At 41.5% G+C, this 15,006-nt stretch overlaps 1 protein-coding gene across 3 annotated transcripts in view; it reads right to left on the reverse strand.

The window, feature by feature from the left end:
* The window catches only part of pcdh10b (protocadherin 10b), a 57,277-nt gene that overhangs the window by 15,824 nt on the left and 26,447 nt on the right, over positions 1–15,006 (reverse strand). Inside the window, exons 4-5 of one of the 3 annotated variants that reach the window (XM_062045345.1) lie at positions 1,654–1,785; positions 1,466–1,573 (exon numbers count right to left, since the gene is read on the reverse strand). In XM_062045345.1, coding sequence (XP_061901329.1) covers positions 1,482–1,573; positions 1,654–1,785 — 224 coding nt within the window. In that variant the 3' untranslated portion in view covers positions 1,466–1,481. Of the gene's footprint in view, positions 1–1,465; positions 1,786–15,006 lie in introns of all 3 variants that reach the window. The other 2 variants (XM_062045346.1, XM_062045344.1) reach the window with 2 other exon arrangements.

A 15,006-nucleotide genomic window follows, 5' to 3' on the forward strand; every position in this document is an offset into this window, starting at 1 on the left:
ATGACTTTTCGGAATTTCGCTGCTATGGAAACAGAAATAAATGCACTGAGGAAGAAGGTTATGGTAATGCATAAAATTAAATTTTGTTATGACCATGTCTGTTCCTACATTATGTATATACTTACAGTGTTTTTATAAAACCTTGATGGGAGGTTTTGAAGTTGTTTTAGAGGGCTTTGAAGGCTACAACGGTGACTCCCATTAGCCACATCTTTCAAGCGTTTTTTATCATTTTTAGATCCTAAAAAAAGACAAGTGTGTTCTTGTCTCTCATAATGATTGTGAACGATAGGCAAAATCCCCCCCAAAAAGTGCAGTTCCCTTTTAACATAAATGTCTCAAATAAGAACATAAAACAGTTACTTATAATGTCCGCTCATGGGATGTTGTATCTTTCAGCACTTGTGCTCTTCTTGAGCTGCTAAATTCAGAATAATCCTTGTGATGTTGCAATGGTTCTAGGCTGCATTATATTTGTTGAGAGCCAAGTTGAGAGCGTCAAGTGGATTTTCAAACTTGACCAACTTCTCGGCTTGGAGCCACAATCCTTTACAATATATGTGACATGCATGCTTTATAATCTAGCATTAACTTGTACTAAATCAATGGCAATAAAGCAGGAGCTGAAGCTTCTTCTTCTTTTTTGTTTTATGGCAAGTTATTACCAATTATATGCATTATTAGCAGCTCAAGCTAGCCAGTAACTAGTGGTCGAAGGAGCAGGGTGAGCAAGGCAATGTGTCACTACGCCAGAAAAGTACTTCCTCTGTTTTAGCTTTTACAATAACAATGTCGCTATAGCTTGGTTAATATGCAGGTCACGGCATGTAAATGGAGCGTTGTTGGTGGTTTTTGGATATATTTTTAGAGGGCTTAATAGGCGTAATTGATTAATCCCCATTACCTGCATTGTTAGCTACTTCGTACAAGCTGTTTTTCCCAATTTTAAACCCACAGAAAAGAGAAAGACATATGTTTTTGTCTCACAAAAAGGATTGTGAATATTGGGCAAAATTCCAGAATTTGATATCATATTCAATTATTCATAATTATCAGTGACTGAGCAGGAAGGGCCTGGGAATATGTTTGTGGTAAAATTTCATATGAAGGGCTCTGTCATTCATTAATAAACATTTTACATGTGCGTCTTTTCGCAAAATGGAACCTTACGCACAGCTGTGGCCCTCCTTTTGTAACATAGAAAACACAGCGATTTGAACCCTCAACCTCCTGACTGGGAGGCCAACAGGCTCCCACTAATAAGGTGTTTTTCAACCACATCCATGCAGTGTTTGGTCATTTAGTGCATGACAGACACTCCACTCTGACAAGACGCGAAGAGAGGGTCAAATGTTGAAATTAATTTCACGCTTCCTTCCGGCAGCCAATCCACAGAGAAAATTGAATTTAAATAATTTTCTTTAGAGCCTAATAGGATCAGCAGATGAGAAAACAGGATACTCACTAAACAAGATGACGATTTAGGCAGAAAGACTTTCGAGTCTTTCTTGTCTTTGGTGCCGTGAAGATGATGATGGTGGTGATGATGATGAAGATGTTGGTGTTGTGTCTCCTTTCCAAAAGTGAAGAAGGACTTATTGGTGGTTTGTTCAGAGCTTTGAAGTACCTCTGTGTCCGGGACCGAGTCCATACCCGGCACATGGAGGTTGCTGCGGTAGTCTGGGCCCTGCCGCCCATCAGTGGGCATGAAGCTCGGCATCCAGCAGCGATCAGAGTGACCGAGCGCTTTACACTCTTCTGTGCAGTTGGAGAACAGATCAGCGCCTGGAACAAAGTCAGCACAACAACTTGTTACTAACATGTTAATTGCTCTCTGTACTTGTGAACTTTAACCATGCTAACGACCCGCACTGAACATGTACAATGTTTGCTTGTGGTTGGTGAGCTGGGAATTGATGTCCCTTGCTCGGTTTGCCCGGTCTGGTGATTGGGGGCAGAGGTTCCGCAGCCTCCGAAGCAGAACCTCCAGGTTCTGTAACAGCTTCTTCCCTCAGGCCGTAAGACTCTTAAATGCATTATAATTAAATTATCCCCTCAACTCCCCCCAAAAGGAATTAACTCGCTGGAATAAAAAAGACAATATAAAATACATCCATAAACATGGATGCATGTGAAAAAGTACAATATATGTATCTGTACAGTAACCTATTTATTTATTTATATATTGTAGCGGTTGATTTAAGGACATAATTCACCACACCTGTTATTTGACTTTGTCATCATCATTCACCGTACTGTTCTATTGTGTACATGACAATGTTCTTTGTGTGCAGTTAAGAGCGAGTAATTCGGCACGGCCCCTTTAAGTGGCCGTCAGTAGATTCTCACAAAGGTGGGGGTTTGTTGTTCCCGCTATATTTGAGTGTTTGTGATGAAAGCGTTCATTCTTGCTTGTGCTTTGATAAATAAACGACGCACACGTTTTTGTGTGTCAACTATACGTCAAGTTGTTTTATCTCTCACGCTACGAGCACAACACTGGTGACCCCGACGCTTCACTGAACGGATTCAGTGATTTTTATCGACCAGGACGGCGAATGCGGTTTCTCTAAAGCTGCCCGAGTTCTGGGAAACTTCCGCGACCGCATGGTTTGCCCAGGCGGAGGCACAGTTTGCCCTGCGTGGTATCACCGAGGACGACACTAAGTTTTATTATGTCGTGTCCTCCCTCGGCAGCGCGACGGTGACCAAAGTGGTTAACGCCATTACGCACCCACCGGAGAGGAACAAGTACCTCACGTTGAAGGCTCACCTCTTACAGACATTTCATCTTTCCGACGCGGAGCGAGCTAACCGCCTTTTTTTGTTGCAGGGGCTTGGCGATTGCAAGCCCTCTGAACTAATGAACAACATGCTGGGACTCTTAGGTGAGCACAGACCTGGATTCTTCTTCGTGCAGTATTTCCTGAGACTCCTGCCTTCTCAGGTGCGGGCTGCTTTAGCCAACACCGCCATTTTGGACTGCCGCGAACTAGCTGCTGAAGCTGATAAGTTTTTTTTAGCTTCCCAACCGGCCTATGTGGCTGCATTCTTTCCGGCTGAGACAGAAAGACCCATGGCAGATTCTTCCACTCTCGCTGCTGCTGCTGCTGCGCCCACCAGGCGGAAACCGGATTCTGGACTATGTTTTTTCCACGCAAAGTTCGGGACCAAAGCTAGGCGGTGCCGTCCCCCGTGCAGTTTTCGTGGACCGCCGCCGGGAAACGCCGGGGCCGGCGCACAGCAGTGGCCATGAGCGTCGGCAGTACTGGCAGGCTGCTCTTCATCCAGGACTCCCTCTCTGGACGACGGTTCCTGTGTGACACCGGCGCGCAGAGGAGCGTCCTGCCAGCATCAAGGTTGGACATGCTGTGAGTCACATGGCCCCCCCATTGAAGCGGCCAATGGCAGCCCTATCCGCACTTATGGAATACGGTACGTGGAACTGTGTTTTGGTGGACAGCGTTTCAGTTGGAACTTTGTGACTGCTAAAGTGACGGTGCCGCTCATCGGTGCAAATTTTCTCTGTGCTTTCGGCCTCCTTGTGGATGCAAAAAACAGGCGTTTGGTGGATGCGATTACGTTCTGCTCGTACAAGTGCAGTCTCAGCGCGACAAACTCCATCAGGCTTTCCAGCATGCTACCCACCGCAGACGTTTTTCTGCGCCTCCTCGCTGAGTTCCCCACCCTGGCGCAGCCCACATTCTCGTCATCTACCGCCAAGCATGGTGTGGAACACCACATTGCCACCACGGGCCCCCCTGTGCACGCACGAGCCCGGCGCCTGGACCCTGCTAAGCGCTCCATTGCTAGAGCTGAATTCTAGACCATGGAACGCCTCGGGATCATTTGCCGCTCAGACAGCCCGTGGGCGTCGCCCCTCCACATGGTGGAGAAGCCCGGAGGTGGTTGGCGGCCATGCGGTGATTACCGCAGACTCAACGACGCGACTACCCCAGACCGTTATCCGGTCCCCCACATACAAGATTTTTCCGCCAACCTCGCTGGGAAAACTGTGTTTTCTAAGGTAGATCTCGTCCGGGGCTATCATCAGGTGCCAGTCCACCCCTCTGATATCCCGAAGACAGCGGTCATCACCCCATTTGGACTGTTTGAATTTTTACGTATGCCTTTTGGCCTTAAGAGTGCCGCACAGACTTTCCAGCGGTTGATGGACTCTGTTTTACGTGATTTTCCGTTTCTGTTTGTCTATTTGGACGATATCCTGGTCGCGAGCACCTCTCAGGCCGAGCATGTGACCCACCTCAGGTCCCTTTTTCAGCGCCTTAGCCAACACAGGCTCATTGTTAACCCAGCTAAGTGCCAGTTCGGGTTTTCTGTTATCGACTTCCTCGGACATCGTGTCACGGAGTGCGGGGCAGTTCCCCTCCCAGCGAAGGTTGCTGCCGTCGCAAACTTCCCCCGCCCACTCACGGTTAAGGCTCTTCAGGAGTTTCTTGGCATGGTAAATTTTTACCATCGTTTCATTTCCCGGGCAGCTGACCTCATGCGCCCGCTGTACGATACTCTTAAAGGAGCTGCTCCCAAGCACATGGTAGACTGGTCTGACGCGCGGCACAGTGCTTTTTTGGGGGTCAAGTCTGCTCTCGCTAACGCTACCCTGCTGGCACACCCATTACCCGATGCTCCTATTGCAATCACCACGGACGCGTCAGATTATGTTGTAGGTGCAGTGCATGAGCAGTGGGCGGGTGGCACTTGGCAACCTTTGGCTTTCTTTAGCAGGCAGTTGCGCCCCTGCGAGCGGAAATATAGCACATTTGACCGTGAGGTCCTTGGCCTCTATCTGGCCATACGCCATTTCCGTTCGTTGCTTGAAGGCCGGCCTTTCACAGCTTTTGTGGACCACAAACCCCTCACTTTCGCGATGGCCAAGACGGCTGAACCGTGGTCGGCTCGGCAACAGAGGCACCTCTCCTACGTCTCAGAGTTCACGACGGACATCCAGCACCTTGCTGGTAAGAGCAATGTCGTTGCTGATTGCCTTTCCCGAGCCGTCGCGAGCGCTGTCCATGTGGGGCTTGATTTTGCACAAATGGCAGTTGACCTGGCCGACGACCCGGACATCCAAGCTTTGAAGGCTGCAGCCACAGGGTTACGGTTGTCTGAGGTCCCATTTGAGAACACAGGGTTACGCTCTTTTGTGACGTCGCTACCGGTCAGCCACGGCCCCTTGTGCCCGCCATTTGGAGGCGGCGCGTGTTCGACTCCATCCACGGCCTTTCCCACCCTGGGAGGAAACCTTCCCAGCGGCTGGGCCTCTCCCATCCTCACGCGGCTGCACATACCTCCTCACGATAGTAGACAGGACCACCCGCTGGCCGGAGGCAGTACCTCTGACGTCGCCACCTCCGCGGAGGTGGCGCACACGTTCATTGATACGTGGGTTGCCCGTTTCGGTACCCCATCGGACATATCATCCGACCGGGGCTCTCAGTTCACTTCTGAGCTCTGGGCCGCTGTGGCCGAGAGCTTGGGAGTGAAACTCCACCACACGACGGCGTATAACCCGCAGGCCAATGGTATGTGTGAGCGATTTCACAGGTCCATGAAGGCAGCGCTTAGGGCATCCCTGAAGGACAGCGCTTGGGTATACAGGCTACCTTGGGTGATGCTGGGGCTTCGGACTGCCCCCAAGGAAGACTTGCAATCTTCCTCGGCAGAGTTGGTGTATGGCCAGCCCCTGCGGGTGCCAGGTGACTTTATTCCTAGCACGACGGCACCTTGGTCCGCCAGTAAGCAGCGAGCTGCTCTCCTCGATGCTGCCAAAAGTTTTGCCCCCATCCCCACTTCTCAACACGGCCTTACGCCGTCTCATGTTCCCGCTTCCTTGAGGGGAGCAGCGTTTGTTTTTGTCCGCCACGACGCCCACCGCGGTCCCTTGCAGCCTCCTTACGATGGGCCATTTCGCGTCCTAGAGAGCGTAGATAAGCATTTTCTGTTGGACATCGGGGGTCGGTCTGAAAAGATCACGGTGGACCTGCTGAAAGCGGCCCACTTGGATCTTAGTCAGCCGGTTACCACGGCCGTACCCCCGCGCCGGGGTTGTCCGCCCGCTCTACCTAGGCCCCATGATAATGTTATGCATCCTTCTACGCAGGCCCCCGGGGACCTTAGACAGTACAGGTACCCTTCCGGTCCCCCCTACTGACTCCCCGGCGTTTGTACCAGTCCGGCGCACCCGGTCTGGTCGGCCCGTCCGTGCCCCTGTCCATTGACAGTTTGTTTTCCTTTGTGATGGCGAATTCTGGGGGGACGTGTGTAGCGGTTGATTTAAGGACATAATTCACCACACCTGTTATTTGACTTTGTCATCATCATCCACCGTACTGTTCTATTGTGTACATGACAATGTTGTTCTTTGTGTGCAGTTAAGAGCGAGTAATTCGGCGCGGCCCCTTTAAGTGGCCGTCAGTAGATTCTCACAAAGGTGGGGGTTTGTTGTTCCCGCGATATTTGAGTGTTTGTGATGAAAGCGTTCATTCTTGCTTGTGCTTTGATAAATAAACGACGCACACGTTTTTGTGTGTCAACTATACGTCAAGTTGTTTATCTCTCACGCTACGAGCACAACAATATGCACCTTATTGTTTTTTTTATCCTGCACTACTATGAGCTTATGTAAAAAAAAATTGTTCTTATCTGTACTGTAAAGTTCAAATTTGAATGACAATAAAAAGGAAGTCTAAGTCTAAGTCTAAGTCTAAGTCTAAGTTTTGCCCATTCCTCTTTGCAGCACCTCTCAAGCTCCATCAGGCTGGATCGGAAGCGTTGGTTTTCATCCGGGATGTCTCTGTACATTGCTGCATTCATCTTTCCCTCTATCCTGACTAGTCTTCCAGTTCTTGCTACTGAAAAACATCCCCACAGCATGATGCTTCCACCACCATGCTTCACTATAGGGGTGGTGTTGGCCTGGTTTCCTCCAAACATGACGCCTGGCATACACTCCAAAAAGTTCAATCTTTGTCTCATGAGACCAGAACATTTTATTTTTCATGGTCTAAGAGTCTTTCAGGTGGATTTTGGCAATTTTTTTTTACGAGAGAATCGCTTCCGTCTGGTCTCTATACCATACAGGCCTGATTGGTGGATTGCTGCAAAGATGGTTGTCTAGCTGGAATGTTCTCCTCTCTCCACAGAGGAATGCTGTAGCTCTGACAGAGTGACCATCGGGTTCTTGGTCACCTCCCTGACTAGACTAAGATGAATACAGCAATGTACAGAGACACCCTGGATGAAAATCAAGACTTCCCATCCAACCTGATGAAGCTTGAGAGGTTCTGCAAAGAGGAACATGCAAAACTGCCCAAAGATAGGTGTGCCAAGCTTGTGGCATCTTATTCAAAAAGACTTCAGACCGTAATTGTTGCATAAATAAAGTACTGAGCAAAGGCTGTGCATACTTATGAACATGTTATTATTTAGTTTTAATACATTTGCAAAATGTTTAAAATAAACATTTTCACATTACCATTATGGGGTCTTGTCTGTAAATTTGAGGACAAAAATGAATTTATTCCATTTTGGAATAAGGCTTCAACATAACAAAATGTGGAAAAGTTGAAGCGCTGTGAACATTTTCCAGATGCACTGTATATTCTAAATGAAAAAAAACAAAAAACTATTTTCATATGTATCCATCTATCCATGTATTTTCTACCGCTTGTCCCTCTCAGGGTTGTATAATTGTACATAAAATATAGATTTTTTACGACTGGACTTCCTTTAGACAAAATATGTTTTTATTGCTCCATATGTTTTGGCTTCTAGATCCTTCGTAGGCATTTTTTCTTCTAAATCCGCTTGTTGTGTATTTGTGTCTGAGTCCTGTTTAAGGCTAAAATCTGTACTGTCCAGTTCAAGCGATCTGCAACTAATCCCTGAATACAGTCTGATTATGCGCAGACCACTGGTAGCCCAGTGTCTGTGTGTGTGTGTGTGTGCGTGTGTGTGTGTGTGTATGTGTGTGTGTGTGTGTGAGTGTGTGTCAGCATAAGGGGAATTTGCTTTGTTACAAAGCGGATTAATTTGGCTTGCCGTCACTAACAGCTTGGAAAAGTGCCCAGGCTTCTAACAAGAAGACTTCCTGATTAAATATTAACCAACATGCCACAAATACAACATCACATTACATTTCCATGTGGGAGGAAACAACTCACGCTGCTGTTGGAGGGCTGAACACGGAAGCAACACACTGGTTGCTGGCCTACAACGTCAGTGCACGTGAACGTGTGCGCAGCAGTGCATTGTGAGCAGCAAAATTAAAAGAATGAACACGAAGCAGAATTCATTACTAAAAAAGATAGCGTGTTAAACTCAAAATGGGGCATGAAATGTTTAATTTATTCTCTGAGCACACTTACATACACACACATAAACACACACACACACACACACACACACATACACACATGCACACATGCACACACCCCCAATTTTAAGTTTTAAATTGCTTGTGGTTTGAAAGGTCTTATATTATTCATCTATTCAGTTATTTTCTTATAAAACAGTCATTTCTAAGCACACAATATTAATACATACTGTATATAATATAGTTTATATTGTGAACACTTAAAAACCATGTAAACAGCCTTTTCTCATTAACATTCATTCAGAATCAAAAGGATCTTATTAAAAAGTAGTAAAACACCTGACATAGTGAAGTGAATTATATTTATATAGCGCTTTTCTCTGGTGACTCAAAGCGCTTTACATTGTGAAACCCAATACCTAAGTTACATTTTTAAACCAGTGTGGGTGGCACTGGGAGCAGGTGGGTAAAGTGTCTTGCCCAAGGACACAACGGCAGTGACTCGGTTGGCAGAAGCGGGGATCGAACCTGGAACCCTCAAGTTGCTGGCACGGCCACTCTACCAACCGAGCTATACCGCCCCACAATATACATACAGTACTTAATACAATACTTTGATATAATGTAATATAATAAATGCAAAAATACATATATTTAAATATGTCAACATTATTTAATGTAATAAATTCAATGACAAATACATTTAGATTAGCCCTTGCCGATAAACTGATTTTATCGATAGCAACATAGCCACAGCTGATGCAAACAAAATCGAGAACTTTGTTCCAAAGAAAGGAACAGTGTGGAGGTGTGCAATGCAACTTATTATGAGGCAAAAAAGAAAGTAACAACAAACAAACTAGCTAAAAACCAGTTTACTGTGGTGGAATCATTTACTGCAAGTGTCATGTATGATAAGAAAGTGGCACAATCACGAGAGCTTCATTTATTTAAAGTTAAAGTTAAAGTATCACTGATAGTCACACACACACACCACGTGTGGTGAAATTACCCTCTGCATTTGACCCATCCCCTTGTTCCACCTACTGGGAGGTGAGGTGAGCAGTGAGCAGCAGCGGTGGCTGCGCTCGAGAATAATTTTGGTGACTTAACCCCCAATTCCAACCCTTGATGCTGAGTGCCAAGCAGGGAGGTAATGGGTCCCATTTTTATAGCCTTTGGTATGACTCGGCCTGGGTTTGAACTCACCTACCAATCTCAGGGGGGACACTCTAACCATAATGTGCAATGCTACATGTTTATTTACAAACATGTTTTGTTCAAGACAGAAGATTTGAGTTTAGACTTTATGAATCTAAATATTGGAGTTTACTATTTATTTGCATACAATGTGCAATGCTATATATTTTTATTTACAAACATGTTTTAATAACAATTTTATATTTAAGTTGGAATTTTATTAATCTTAATAAGGGAGTGTATTATTTATTTGCATACAATGTGCCATGCTACATTTGTATTTACAGACATGTTTTGTTTAAGACAGAATATTTAAGTTTACACTTTATGTATCTCAATATTGAATTGTATTATTTATTTGCATAAAATGTGCCATGCTACAATTGTATTTACATAAATGTTTTATTTAAGAGAGACAATTTAAGTTTGCACTTTATTTATCTCATAATCAGAGTTTATCATTTATTTGCATACAATGTGCGAAGCTACATTTTTGTTTTAAGAAGTATTATATTTAAGACAGAAGTATTGCCTTCCAATGGAACCTCTTTATTTAGTTTTTAGAAAAGTATTCTATGCAAAGTGAAATGTATATAATCTCTAAAAAGAACAAGTTTATTAAAAAAATGGCTTTCACTAAAAGTAAAATACAATGTATGACATTGTTTGCCTTCTTTCAAACTCCAATTTATTTGATAAAAAAATTAAATACAAAAAATAACAACTTGTTTTGAATTACCGTATTTTCCGGACTCGAGAGAGTACCGGTATATAAGCCGCACCCACAAAAAAAATATATTCAGTTTATTAGCTGTTCCGGACTATAAGCCACAGCTATATACATTGTGAAATTAGTTATTTACACATAAATATTTTATATATATTTTATTTACATACCTTAAAAGCAGTAAAACGGCTGATCAAACAAAACAGAAGTCATTGCCATAGACCCACTAGCTGCAGAAGCTCACTCTCCAATCAGCTAAACAGACTCAATAACTCCACGGTGATGTTTTGGTGATTTTACGAAACCGAAACAATACAAAAAGAATGCCATTGTAAGTTAATAATACTAACACAGACACATGAGACAGTTTAGTAAGTATGAAATTGTTGTATGAATATTGTAAAACTTACAAACGTTGCTTGGAGTGATGAATGAAGAATCCGTACGAGTAGAACGCTATGGACGAGGAGAAGACGGAACAGCACTTGTACTTCTGGTTGAAAGCACTAAACAAAAATAAATACTGTAGACGTTCAACCCGCAGCACCTGCAGTGAGCAAGTCCTCCAAAACATGGTGCCAAAAACACACCTTTTCAACGTTCTATAAGCCGCATGGTTCAAAGAGTAGGAAAAACAAGCAGCTTATAGTCTAGAATTTCTGGTATATCTGTTGTTTGTATTTATTGTCTTTTTAAAAGTAGTGGGTAAAAAAATGGATGTTTTAAAATTTGTATTTTTAAATACTTCAGTATTATGTAATACAATATATGTAATATAATATATGTCAACATTTTAATATCACTTGAACATGAAGATAAATTTGCATACTGCCATATTGTGGCACAGTCCATAACTGTAACTTGACGGCTGTCCTATGGTAAACTCGCTGTGCTCACAAAGTCTTTGTTTTGCGAAAGTGGAATTGCTGCCTGCTTAGCGAGGTTATCAATTATCCTCATCAAACAAAGAATATAATCTGTTTAAAGTCACTAAGCTGATTTCTCTGCAACAAAGTATCTCGATGCTCTTCCCCACATTCCCCTAAATGCTTAACTAAATATGATTTGCGTTTAATAAAGTATGTGTAAAAGCTTTTAAAATTCATCACCTTGCAAATCCTTCAGTAAGTACACGTGGTTGCTTTTGTAATGCTATGGTAACTGCTATAAGACATTTGTATCAAATTACACATGCTATTCATCCAAGTGATCACAACAAAACCAAAACTACCTTTTTACAATATTAAATATACGTAGGACTGCATTGTATGAAAAGTTGTAACACAAAACTTTTTAACACGACTTGAAATAGAAGGACCAGCTGCTTTTTAGAGGTTAATACTGAAAGATGAAATAGATTTTGTAAACAGCATTGTCAGAGCAAGTGAACAGATGATTGTTCCTCCAAGTGTTTGATCACAAGGTTTGCAACAGACTAACAAATAGAGTGTGTGTGTTTATTCACGTTATTGTTGTGACGAGCGTGTAAGAGTCTTTTGTTCAACAGAAGGGCTGACGTTCAGGATGCTCCAACACTCGAGGAAACAGCAGCAGCTGCTTTCTTACATTAAACATAAATGTTACCGGCTTTAAAAGTCACTGAATTCAAACAACCTCTTAAACCCTGCACTTGACAGGCCTGTGAGGAGAACACATTTTCGAAACTTATCATATATTTGTGTCTACATGTTGGCGTTGGTGTGAAAGTAAATACTTTGATGTTAGGGTAGATATGAAAAAGTACATACTGGTCTATTTACTAGTGCATAAGAGCTATATTTTTAGTGGTGGAAGAATGATGGTTGTATAAGTGTTAGCTTTCAAACGCTGCCATTATTATTTTGTTTTATCAAATTATTTATGACATATTCATGACTCTCTGACTGCTTGATTCTCTTACACGTTGATGTTAGGGCTGCACAATACTGGAAAATACTGACATTACTATTTTATTTTTTTTAACCCTGCAATATATTGCAATTAGGGTTGCACAATATCAACGATACAAGATATAACTAATATACATTTGGCACACGATAGATAAAGCTTTTAATAATATTGTTACATTGTGGTAATGCATGTTGCATGATGACACATTCTATCTGTCTCCTGCAAATTTGAAAGAGTTCTAAAATTTCTGACTGTCTGTGAGGCCGTGAAGGCACACCGGTCAAGTCCTGAGGCGCAAGTAAAAAAGACTGGAAGCCTGTGTCTTCAGTTCAGCTTCTCAAGTGTGCAACCTTTTGGGTGAGCTAACTGAATAATTACCAAAAAAGATCATGAAGAAGTAATTCTTCATTACATTAAAAAAAAAAAGAGAGCTCCCGCGTTTTCTTGTCACACATCATCATAATAACAATAATTTTCTTTTCCTGTTTTTTTTTTTCAAATCTAAAAACCATACACAGTTGTGTTACTTTGTCTGATATTCACTTAAGCATGTGTATCTTCAAAACTAAACAACAGCAACAATAAGTCAGCCTAGCAGCTGACTTAGAACTGGTGCGGACCAGGGGAATCAATCTGTAGATTGTTTAATTAAAACAATCTACAGATTGGTTTTCCTGTAGAATAAAAAAGTAAAAAGATGAAAACTTTTAAAAGTTTATAAGCTGTGTTACGTTTAGCAGCTATACTATTTTTCTTGAATGAAAGAGGCAGAACATGTCTCTCTTAATAATAAAGGTTGCAGACCACTGTGTAAAACAAATGCTGTGCAGGTAGTCTAAATAAAGGTGCTTTCAAATAAACTTGAAAGAGGCCTTAGCTGTTATATCTTATATTTTAGTCAACGAAGTTGACTGTAATTTTAGCTGACTAAAATGTTGTGTAATTTTGGAGACTAAAACTGAATCAATTTAAGACAACTCTGTAATTGTCCTTGAGTGGCCCAGCCAGAGACCAGATTGAACATCGCTGGAGAGATCTGAAAATGGCTGTACACCAATGCTTACCATCTAACCAGATGAAGCTCGAGAGGTGTTGCAAAGAGGAACAGGCAAAAAGGAACGAGTGACACTGCCCAAAGATAGGTGTGCCAAGCTTGTGGTATCTTATTAAAAAAAAAAGTTATATTTTCAATAAATTTGCTAAAATTTCCCCAAAAAATAACCTTTTTCACGTTGTCATGTTGAGGTATTGTGTGTAGAATTTTGAGGAGAAAAATGCAATTATTCCATTCTGGAATAAGGCTGCAACATAACAAAATGTGGAAAAAGTGAATTGTCGTTGTTAATACTTTCCGAATGCATTTGTATGAGGAGAACATATTTATGAGGGTGAACACAACAGAAAGGTAAGATGTATACGTTCATGTAAGTGTGTATTTAAGACAATGTATCTTGAAGACCTGAACATGTGCTGTTTGAGTTTCTAATATAATTTAATTTAAGGGCAGGGAAGAATATGAATGTCCTGCTGCTGCGTATATATATATATATATATATATATATATATATATATATATATATATATATATATATATATATATATATATATATATATATATATTAGGGCTGTCAAACAATTAAAATATTTAATCGCGATAATCACATTTTTCATAGTTAATTAAAAATGTATTGTGATTGATCGCAGATACATATCATTTTCCTCATTGATAAGTGTACCCTAGACAGATCATTTTCAAGTTTTAACACCATGACTGGACAAATAATTTGCTTTAATGAAATGTGTTTTAAACATTATGCTCTTTTAAACAGCTAAACACAAAAAAGGACAAATGTTGGTGTCTTGCCAGATTTTGTAGGAATACAGAATTTGTATTCCTGCTTTAGGAGCACTTGCATTCAGAGGAAGAGATACTCCATTATTTTTAGATATCAGATCCATGCATTAATAACACAAAATGTAGAAAGCAGTCACAGTAACAATCTGCATTTTATGTTATCACTGCACCTTAACTGTAATCTAAACACAGAAGTGAAGCACCACCCACCTCTGAACGACGCTCACAGCAGGCATTTGCTGCAGTGATGTTGTCTCTGTGAGAAATAGTTCTTTCTTGACGGTAGAACAACTTGGCATGGCTTTGAACCTGATATTTCATATTTTCTTTGTCCATTTCTGCTCGCTTGTGGCTCATCAGTAACAAGAGAACTGCAGCCAAGTTTCCCCGAGGCCCGAGGGTCAAAAAGTATGCGTGTGCGTTAATTGCCCGTTAAAAATGTGTGCTGTTATTTAAATGTATAGTTATTATCGTGTTAACTTTGACAGCCCTAATATAGACATATATATATATATATATATATATATATATATATATATATATATATATATATATATATATATATATATATATATATATATATATATATATATATATATATATATATATATATATATATATATATATATATATGTATGTGTGGGAAAAAATCACAAGACTATTTAATCTCTACAGGCCTGTTTCTTGTGATTTTTTCCCCCACATACATATTATGCACTACCACGGTATCGAGCACTATTTTTTTTTTGGGATAATCTAATTAAGACATATATATATATATATATATATATATATATATATATATATATATATATATATATATATATATATATATATATATATATATATATATATATATATATATATATATTTAAAGAATCAAAAAACACAGGACGAGAGTACTCACTCGAGATGTCCTTGTTGTTGAGAGTGGTGGACTGAAAACGTGGGGGTGTGGGGGGTGGGGTGTTCTTGTGAGTTGTATGGGATATGAGACTT

The sequence above is a fragment of the Entelurus aequoreus genome, linkage group LG04 (genome assembly GCF_033978785.1).
Source record: "Entelurus aequoreus isolate RoL-2023_Sb linkage group LG04, RoL_Eaeq_v1.1, whole genome shotgun sequence".
NCBI classification, from domain to species: domain Eukaryota; kingdom Metazoa; phylum Chordata; class Actinopteri; order Syngnathiformes; family Syngnathidae; genus Entelurus; species Entelurus aequoreus.